Source organism: Embiotoca jacksoni, unplaced genomic scaffold (assembly GCF_022577435.1).
Source record: "Embiotoca jacksoni isolate LCO1_2020_lvr unplaced genomic scaffold, fEmbJac1.0.p SCAF_2, whole genome shotgun sequence".
Classification (NCBI taxonomy): Eukaryota; Metazoa; Chordata; class Actinopteri; family Embiotocidae; genus Embiotoca; species Embiotoca jacksoni.
The window spans coordinates 5,033,657-5,044,386 of NW_027185340.1; the positions used below are offsets into that span (position 1 = coordinate 5,033,657).

Genomic DNA, 10,730 nt, shown 5'->3' on the forward strand with positions numbered 1-10,730 from the left:
TAATTTACAGCTGTTTACATAACCGTATTTTACTTTGCTTTTTCCCCTCTCGATGTATTTGGAATGTTTTTTTTTAGTTTTTACCATACATGATTGTGTCCCTCAATGATTGTCTGGAGTGCAAATAAAGGAAGATGATGTTGATGATAAAACTCGGGACATGTTCAGGATCTGGCCTGCAGGTGGAGCTGTAGGCCAAACTGGTGAACAAGTGAATATCCTCTAATAGATAAACACAGGGAAAAGCTGGGATCAGTCACAGACTCAGACTTTCCTGCTATAACGTCAGTCTTGACCCATATTTATTGCTTAATAAGAGCTTTTTTTTTTCTTTCTTTTTTTTACATTGACTCTTGATAGCCTCCACAACTAACTAAAACGTTTTTTTTTTTTAATATTTGGAGAGTTTTGACAAATAATTTCTGGTGATGTTGAAATGAATAACTATAATGTAATTTTGTCATTTAATGTCTTCTCCTGGGGGCTTACTCATTTTACATTAATAGCGTGACAACAAAACCATCAACATATTTTTTTTTTATTATTTAACATAAACTTTAAACAGCAGTGAAATGCTGAATTACATTACACATGATTCATCAAGACCCTTTATCTTAAAGTGGTTATTGTAGAGAGGAATTTTAACAAACTTTCAGTATAGACTCTGCTTCTCTCTCTCTCTGTCTCTTAAGAAAACATTAACAATTTACAATTAAATATAAACACAACAGCTGAATCACCACTTCCCTGACAGCCTCACCAAACATTTAATACATCAACCTTGTTGATGTTCATATCCTTGTTTCCATACCCTGTTCATTTTTCTGTATTCCTTCTTAGTCCATTGTCTTATCACTCCAGGCCATAGACTTCCTCTTGGCCAGCTCCATCCAGGACGGCTGGCCACTGTCAGGCATGGACTGCAAAACAGACGGCAGCAGGGGGGACGATGATGGTGACAAAGATGACGCCGCATTTTTCCACAGCCATTTGTCCTCGCGTGGCCGGTCTGGAACTTTAGTGGGGCTTGACTCTAAAAAATAAAACCCTGTGTCACATTGCTGCAAGGAAAGATACTAAATACCAAGTGAATATTACTGCAGTCATCATTATGACCAATATGTGTCAACACACCTGCAAGTTTTACCCCTTGTCTTCCCTCTGGAATTGTCTCTTTGCTCAGAGATGTGTTTTTTGCTGAGGCAGGAGGTTCACCTGATGTATGCGTTTCTGTTGGAGCTTTCCTCAATTCCACCTGAGAAAAACAAAGAATTAGAGCATATAGTCAGGATATCTTGGCAGTCCAAAAAAAGGAAAATATCTGTTGACGTTCTGTATTTAATTATAAACTATAAAAAGACCAAAACCAACAATAAACTCATCCTACTAACAAAGCCAGAGAAAGCCTGTTTATCAATGCCAAATACCTCCATAAAACCCATTAATGAGTCACCAAGTTGCTCTGAGTGACATACTGCTTCATTATAATGAACATGTGGTTTATTTTATGGCCCACATTTACCATTCTTCTGTTGTAAATACTTATTAAAGCACCAAATTTGTGGATGAAAAACTTCCATTAAACTCCTGTTTGATGGAATTCTCAATCTGGGAAAAAGACTTAGCTTTTTTTTTTCTTTTTTTTTTTAAATTGAATTATGCTGACAAGCTGTTTAAAAATATTTACATCTTCAGCAGTAATGAATGGGTTTGGATTTGCAGGCCAAAGACAGCACAGGGGAGTGAGGCAGCACCGAGAGGATGACATATGAAAGACAGTTACAAAGAAGTACCACAAACCCCCTTGGATCCAGGTTGCGCGGTCCACTCTACTCGTTTCTCCAGAAAAGCCGCCTTCTCGCTAACTGATCCAGCCCAAACGGCTCGTCTGCTCGAGAGCGCCGCAGCCTCTTGATGCGAAGTGGCTTCTCCTTCTCCTCTTCCCGAGGCAGAAACTGAAGGAGGAACTGCTGCAGGAGAAGGTGAAGTTGTGGATTTGAGCTGGTTGGCAGAGTGGAGACCTCGGTTGCTCCAGGAGGGTTGCTGCTGGCCTGAGGAAAGGTACGACTGTGCAAGAGACTGCGTGGCACTCCCTGGTGCAAACTGAGATGTGGCCTCTGTTTGTGTTAGAGAGCGTAAGGGGGACTGGGTGGTCCAGGGGTTGGTCTGCACAGCAGGATGGGACACTGAATACGAAACAGACTGAGTTGTGCTTGGCTGGTCTTCCTTGGTTTGTTTTGACATCGGTGGTTCTCTGGAGGTGTTCGACAGGGCAGGTGGTGTCACTGACATCTTCTGTTGCTCTCCCATTGGTGACGGTTTGACAGTTTGCACTGGACTTCTGATCTCAACTGCCTCTGCTTTCGCTGTATCAGCTGATGGTTGATTTGCAGCCTCTGTTGCACTTTGTTGTATCCTTCCAGTCTGTGTCTCCGTCACCGTCTCTGTTTGTCTTGTTGGCTGTACTTGTGCTTGTGGTCGACCTGCGTTTGGCATGTTTGGCTGTACATTGCACGTAAAATCTCTGGGGAATTTACTAGTGAAAAGCTGCTGGATGCTCCTGGTCTTCTCCATGGCCAGACTCATCCACGACACCTCGGCTGGGGCTGTTTGGGGGGCAGGCTGAGGCTCCTGGGGTCTGGTTCCTGCCTCTTTGGGGTTTGAAGAGGTCGTTTGGACTTCTATAGGTGTGACAGGAGCATCGTAAGATGGAGTGTTGTGCTTGACTGGAAGGGAGAAGCCACACAGGGATGGATCTAAGGAGTGACACAAATCTGTTAGATATGCTTGGCAGCACTGTTAAAGTTACCCTGTGCGGTATTTTAATGAGTGCAAAGTTCCCTTGTGATTAGTGAAACTTATTTTGTCTACAGACATAGCATTACAGTGTGCATCTGTGCAATGTTTAACTCTATAATGAACTGAAACCTTGGCAGAGAGTCACACTTCCAAACCTTGGATAGCTGCTATCAGTATGCAAACATTTATGTAAACATGAAAGAATGTGCAATAACACATCTTCAATATGATATAAGACATAGTGAATGTTGTGTCATAATAATCAGGGTAATAATGTATCACCAATTATTCATCTTTATTTAAATGTTTTTAGTACATTTTCTACAGTTGCATTTACTTGTATTTACACTTTGCAAACTCCTATGTTTAATTTAAAATAAATACAGTAAACACATTGAAAAGGTATATCTGGGTAGAGATGACTCACCTGTGGTTCTGAGTTCTCCAGAGGTGGATGGTGTATTAGACGTGTTTGCTGGCAGCTTTTCAGACAGGTAACTGCTGTTATCACTTATCTCCTGTCTCTTTTGTTTGTCGCACTGGTCCTCACTCAGCGCTGTCTTTGGATGATGGTTAGAAGCTGCATCAGACCGAAAACGATTCAACTGAGACGTGGAGCGCAGCTTGATGCCAAACGCTGTCTTTCCTTCATCCTCCTGGACCTCTTTTGCCTCTTCGTCCACCTCCTGGCGCCTCTCCCCCTCCTCTCCCTCTACATCAGCGGACACACTTTTAGATGGCATCACTGATTCTACCTTTTTGAAGCTGTCCCTTCTGTCCCATGCAGTAACTGAGCTTTTGGGTGGCGCTCCCTCTTGCCTTAATCGTCCCACAGCAAAAGGGCCCCCTCTGACCTGAAAGGCTTGAAGTTCCTCCTTTTCCCTCGTGCTTTTCTCCTCTGCTCCCACGGCTGTCTTATGCCTAGATTCACCCTGTTCCAGCACTTCTATAAAGCTGCCTGATCGGGGTCTTTCTCCATCTCGGTTCCTGACGGAGGTGATGGAGAAATGGAAAGAGCCAGATCCCGGGGTGGATCTCTTTATTCCTCTTGTGCTCTCGTCGTCACCTTGAACCGGCTGGCGAACAGAGGAAGACCTGAACCACATCCCTGAGCCGAAGGAAGTGGGGTGCTGGTCAGCAGAGACTTCAGTCGTTGCAGCTTTGTTTAAAGTATTCCTCTTGTCATGGGACATTATTTGTATCTCAAAATCCTCTCGTTTTTCTGACTCGATGTAGGACGAGTGTGGACGTTCACTGGACATTGCATCCACTCGTCTGTAAGGTTTAACTCGAAGCACCTGAGAGGCTACTGTCCCAGCAAGAGCATGATCCTGAAGGGGAAAACTAAGGCTGGATGATTTGGGTGCTGCCTCTGATGTGATTGGTGCCACCTCTGCAGGTTTTGAAGAAAGACCCTGCGATGTGACAGGAATGCCGGTCCATCCTTGTTCTGTTTCAACTACCATCCTCTCTTGAGCTTCAAGCTGTTGCTCTTGTGCTTCCATATCCTCTATGTGGTCGATGTTGTTCAGGCTGTTGGAATGAGACCTAGACTGGGTCTGCAAAAAAAAAAAATATATCAACGTTAGAAAAGTGTTTGTTTGTGTTTGCAAACAGTGTTATGTATAAGGCAGTGAAATGGTCACTCACCACAGTGAGTTTCTTCTTATAGCTGGCCCTCTTGTTTTTGGGTTTGATGGACATCCGGTGGCGTGCTGCAGAACTATCCAAGTAGGGAGTGAACTGGGGTGGTGTGCTAAAGTCTAACGGAGCCTCGATGGCAGAGGAAGAGGAATTGGAGGGGACAGAGTAAGAAAAAGGATGGGATGGAGTCAGGGGCAGAGACTTGGTAAGTGCAGATTTGGTGATGGGCGATAGAGGACGACAGGCAGGCTGGGATATTGTCTGAAAGGAGAAAAATGACAAAATTATTTCTGCAAATAAAGGATTAAGACAAAAAAGAAGTATTCACAAAAGTTAGCATTTGTTATAATTACAACATTTATTGATTGTCTTACCCTCTCCTACCTGCCTAATCTTAAAAGATAAGGAGGCTTATATTTTACCTTTTAAAAACTGTCAACAAAGAACCAGAAAACTGTGTAATTCCTCAGACCTTCATCATAGTCCAAACATAATTAGAAATACATGATTGCACTTAGTGGCTTATTCCTTCAATGAACGTGGCCACTGCAGTTTATTTTGATTCAATCCCCAACACAACGTAAATCCTCACGAGTGCCCAAAGTGTGGCACTATTTACTCCCGTTTGAGTAAATACTTAAGAGCCCAGCTGTTTTAGGGATTACTGTGCTACACACAATGAAACTGAATATTTGTGACCCATTTTTAAAGACTTATAACTTCAATAGGAAAGAATGGGGCAGAAGTGACACCATCTTTGTGTGGGAATGTCAGTAATAAAATTTTTTTTTTTAAAGTGTATATATATATATATATATATACATATATATATATATATATATATATATATATATATATATATGAGGTGAGCAAATCAACACCCACCTTTTTTAATAACTTTTAAATGAAAGCGAATTCTAGTCTGAGACTTAAAACCTCAAAAAGGATCAGCAGAATGACACAGATTTACAGGATTTCTCTCCTTGCAGGATGTTTGGTCTGCCGACAAGGCAAAAGCACCCGCAAACACAAGTCCTGCACTTTAACTGAACTGATGGGCAGATGCTGTTCCTCCTCTTCACTTTTCTGTCCCTACACAAGCTATGGCTCAGGGTGGCAGTGCAGCACATCAATAGTTCAACCATTATGGTTTGTGCAAGGTAAAGTTCATTTGTTGAGGATGACATTACTCAGCAGGAACACTCAGAATTGTTAAACTGTAGATAGTACGGGGTTTAATGAGTCCGTTTTTACTTGAGGCGTCTTTAAAGTGAGGCACTGACAGTAATGCCTCCAACATAAATATGAACAAATATTTCCAGGTGTGGTGCATCCCTGGGAACAATCACTTTGGATCTAAAATAAACCATTTTAAAAAGTGGCCTCATGGCTCAATTTCGGCAGAGGATAAGTTGAGCCACATGGGAGTAAATCGTGCTACTGATTATGTTGAAGTGAAACTGAACATTTTCACCTAAAATAAATCTGTCTCAAAGCAAACGATATTTCAGTAGAAGTGGCTGCAGTTGTGCAAACTGAAATAGCTGGAGATGGAAAGGTGAAAAGGGAACTGATGGTTACACCTGTGCAGAATAGCACCTGTGAAATTGAGGTCTTGTCTTACCTCTGTTAATAATAGACTGATTTTGGACTGAAATTCAAAATGTGACATAATTTTTGTTTAACAATATAAGAATGAAATGTAGAAAAAATATTTTACTTTAATAATTCTTTGATAATAATAATCATAAAAGGGGGGAATTGGCTGAACCTCCCCAGGCCTATTGGCTCAAATTACCCCCCTCCTGCCATTTTAACAAACATGTATCATCGAGCAGTTTAGAGTCAACATCATGCTAACGGTATAGCCTTATATTGTAACTTACTAAGGCACTAACACATATGAGACTTCTTCAAACTTGTCTGTTATTGTTCAGAAAATAGAATCGCGACTCCTTGAATAGGAATTGACTTTGAACAGCAAAATCACAGCGTGAGTAAAATGGATGACCCCTCAAAAACTGTGTGGCCACATAACTAATTTGATAGTTGCTAAGAAACAAGGGGTGGCTTAACTCACCATGTCTCACATACTCTCAAAAGAGCTGATCACCTTTGCAGATAACTGACTGTGTGTCCCTTAAACGTGACGATAAATCACCTTGGTGAGGGCTTCCTGGGACGTGACGTCTCCCCCTGAGACATCAGGAGGGCTGTGGGGAACTCTGGCCTCTGAATGGCCGCCCAGATCCTCTTGACGTCTGATCGGCAGAACCATCGGTGGCGGCCCCAAATGCATCTTCTGCTGCTGAAGCTTCATCTGTGATAGCAGAGCACGGCAGGAAGAGTTACAACTCTGAATTCCCTGCTTCCCAACAACCTGCATAGAATAATAGTCATAAAAAGGGCTGTACCTGCAGAGCTTTAATCTTGCTGTGAACATTCTCCTGGGATAAAACCCTGGCTGGTTCAGCGTCTGTCAGGGCCTGATCATCCAGAAAGATGCTCTCGTGGGACAAGGACCGTGATCCCATCGTCTCCTGGGAGCATCTGAGGGAGCAGGAGCAGGGAAGCAGAAGAGTGGTGAAGGCACGGACTCGAAGCAAGGACAAGGAGAAAAACGCAACATGAAAGAGGTTTCCTGTCATGTAGAGACTCACTCTGAATCTTCATCTGAATCCAGCCCCTTCCCTGCTGTAATGTCACTGGCTGACTGGCTGAGTTTGGTGTTTTCTACTCCATCTGCTCTCCTCCAGAACAGACGGGTTTTCAGAGAAGTGAGCTTGGACATTTTACGTCCTAACAGAGATTGAGATAGAGACAGATCCAGGTCACAGCAGCTCTCAGACACACACACATCACCTCTCTACATCCTACTGTATGTATTTTCTCATGATTATTTGTAATTGTTACATTAGAGGTATGTCAACTCCTGCTGTTGATTACGATCTCTCATTAACAATTAACAGCTGCTGATGTGTGCTGATCATGTGTCTCAATGTTATGCTGACACGGTTAAAAAAGAAAAAAAACATGTTCTTCTTCGCCATTACCCTCTTATGTAAAACTACAAGAGAGATCATCTCACCTGGAATGTCCTCTGTGCTTTCTTCTGTATCTCCAGTAAAAGACTCCATCGGTCTGATCGCTACAACAACAACAACAACAACAACAAAAAGAAGCACGGAGCAGATGACAGGAAAGTGTTTTCAAAAAAGGAAACGGAAGGCAATTGTGCCACCAAAAGTTGAAGGAATACTGCAGGGCATCTGAAGTGGTATTACTGCTCCAGTGGTAAATTGTCTTGCAGTAACACGTGGACTTGAGGTTCAAAGGTTTATTATTGTTCATTATCAGGAACAGTATTAACCTTTACTGTAACTAGGCGAGTCGACTAACCAAAGAAGGACCATATAGGGTAGAAAAGACAAGATATGTTGTGTCATCAAGAAAACACACAGCGTTGTTGGTTAGAGGAAGGATGCACTTTATGAGGAGTAACCTGTGCATGAATATCATACTGTTCCCAAAGGATTACAGCCAGGGTAAAGCGTTATGTCGTGAGCAAAGTAAACATAAGGTCTCGCTTTGAGGCAGCTTTACTTGTCTGACAAACATCCAGATTTATTTGACGTGTTTCTGGATGGCAAGGAGCGGTTGTCAACAGAGCGTGATTCTGTATGCCTGGCTGATAAGACACAATGTGACAGGTTATGATTAAACAAGCAAAGTCCACACTGCACCTCTCGTATCACCGAGTACACCCTGTTGAAAAGGATACAAGCACATGAATGCTCCATGACACAAGTGATATCATATTTGAGAACCTCCTGCACTTTAAATACATTTGAACTTGTTTCGGCGATAACCTCCACTGTGAATGAAATGAAAGTGTCCATGAATCAGGCTGTTCCTGAGAGTTTTGCCCTCCACTGAGTCAAACTATAGCCCCCCCAAAAAAACAAACAAACAAACAGAGGATAATCCAGTGGATTATTGACATTGCAGAGAGATCCTTGTAAGATTTCACAGCACCATAATAATCCATAACAATGGCTTAATCACAAACTTCCGATGCCACATACAGCAGGACAAAAGCCACCTGACATTCACAGGGAAAGTCAGCAGGAAAACATACATTCACACGCTGTCAGGGATTAAAAATGAGTGACCTTACCAAGCGTCTAACGCCAGCACCTCGACTTCTGTCCCTCCTGTTTGTCCTCCTCTCAAAACCGTGCTGTCCTGTCCCAGCTGCCCCTAATGTTTAAACCCCAGGCTTATGTCGTCAGTCCACATCTGCAGACGGAGGGAGACGCACAGGGAAGGGAGTGAGGGAAGTAAAAGAAAAAAAAAAAAAAAGAGGCAGGGAGAAAAGACAGAAAGAAAGAAAGAAGAGAGAGAGAGAGAGAGAGAGAGAGAGAGAGAGAGAGAGAGAGAGAGAAGGTCACTCCATGACAGGGTAAGCAAATGCACAAAGAGAAAAGAGGACAGATGAGAATGTGAGAGAGAGAGAACGGGAGGGAGAGCGAGAGAGATACTCTATTACATTAGTGGCACACTGTGGCCCTCTGCGCTAAGCTCCTTATAAAACGCTAACCTGATTTTAGGCCCAGAAATGAGAGTAGAGGGAAAAAAAAAAAAAATAAAGCTCCAGTTGGAAAGAGGACATGCATACAGGAATTATGGCTCACAGAACTGTTTACACATTACACCGGGTTGCTCACTCACCCAGATGATCACAGAGAGGAGTAAACGTATGTGTGTTTAGGTAAATGTGTGTGTTTTAAATCCCAAAATTTTAATTAAAAAAATTCCAGTCACCATCTCATAGAAATTTTAAAGCATTTGACAGCAGTTATACTGAGATGTCTGTTTGTACATTAATAATGTCTACACATCATCAGTTAGGTCATTTTGCAAGTAATAAATGGACAGAGTTGCTAAGACTTTTCCGCTTTGGCATCCTGGTAGCCGAGTGGTTGAAATGTTAACCATATAATTATATGTCCCTGCAGCTGGAGACCTTTGTTACATGTTTCTCTGTATTTCCACATTTAACGGTCTATCAAAAGTATAAAAAAAAAAACATGTTGCAAAATAATCCTAAAATAATAAAAAGTGACAGAAAAAGAGACAAAGATATGCCCCGCATTTTTCATAAGCTGTGAAATGATCCTCGAGTTGCAGTGAATCCAACTTCCTGCACATTCACACAGGATAGTAGCCAGAGCTGGAAGCACTATCTAGGCCAGTAGGCTACAATCAGCGAGAGGGAGGGCAGCGGGAGTTGGGAAGCCAACCCTTAGCATCCACATCCATGTGTGTGTGTCTGGCTGTGTAGCCGAGCAGCATCTCTGATGAGGCTCCTCATCACCCAAATCCTTCTCTCTTCCACCAGAATATAAATCCAGCCGGTGACATCTGGATTACATGCAGCAAACCACATGCACCATGTTGACAGACCTCAGTGACATACGAGTCTGGGAGGTGGGTTTGTTTAATTTCCTCATTCGTGGATTTATTGCAGTTCATCTACAAATAAAGGACAATATGCAGGCGATCTTATTTTATCCTAATGAGCTGTAATACGATTGCAGTTCATGTGTGTACAGGGGAGCTGTCTGCACATCATGAAATATACTCCATTTTTATTGCATTTTCATTTCATTGCCTCATGTCCTGAAGCATGTGTCTTCTCAGCAGATGGAAAACAAAGGTGCTCAAGTTTTCTTACAGTATATGTTTGTCTGTGGTTCATGTGCTATTCTGATGGATTATAATTTCTTCCTCTCGGAGACCAGATGAGCCTGTGCATATCGAGATTAAGGCCGATAGATAATCCGATCACAGCGCTGTTTGAGTTCATGAGGGCTACTATTCATTCAAGCACACAGCTTCATGAAAAATGTTATGAGGAAAATATTTTTCAGGTGATTTTGTTTTTTTTATAAGGAAATATTTTTGTCATTCAAGTTTAATTGGACTCGTGTTGGATGGATCACAGCACATCTGACAACCTGATCACTATTAAAAACCCCTACATAGATAACATACATGAGATCACTGCATCATAGCCGAAGAACTTTTCTTATTTATAGAGCTGGAGTTTTTTTTTACATCACATATTGTTCTTTCAGTCATTTACATTTTTAAGTAATCATTTACTACATGTCAATGTGAGGTTTTCCATGACTGCCAGGAATGTTATGTTAAAATATAAACTAAACTTTTCAAACCACTCTCCCAAGACGATCAGGGAATGTTTTCCAAAGAGCGTTCCCCAG

General features: G+C 42.1%; 1 protein-coding gene across 3 annotated transcripts; it reads right to left on the reverse strand.

Moving 5' to 3' along the window:
* Nucleotides 1-497: 497 nt before the first annotated feature.
* Nucleotides 498-8,735, reverse strand: cracdla (cracd like a). 3 transcript variants are annotated; one of them, XM_069154143.1, is made up of 10 exons: nt 8,621-8,735; nt 7,532-7,591; nt 7,104-7,242; nt 6,858-6,993; nt 6,605-6,763; nt 4,450-4,704; nt 3,227-4,358; nt 1,801-2,756; nt 1,135-1,255; nt 498-1,033 (listed from the first exon to the last, which is right to left on the reverse strand). In XM_069154143.1, exons 2-10 carry the CDS (start codon nt 7,578-7,580, stop codon nt 837-839), a joined length of 3,144 nt encoding a protein of 1,047 aa, XP_069010244.1. In that variant the 5' UTR covers nt 7,581-7,591; nt 8,621-8,735; the 3' UTR covers nt 498-836. The 3 variants fall into 3 exon arrangements, 2 of the variants coding, with proteins under 2 accessions (XP_069010244.1, XP_069010245.1); XR_011178453.1 differs by having other exon boundaries at nt 945-1,033; nt 1,794-2,756; XM_069154144.1 differs by lacking the exon at nt 8,621-8,735 and having other exon boundaries at nt 7,532-8,591.
* Between the last annotated feature and the right edge of the window lie 1,995 nt (nt 8,736-10,730).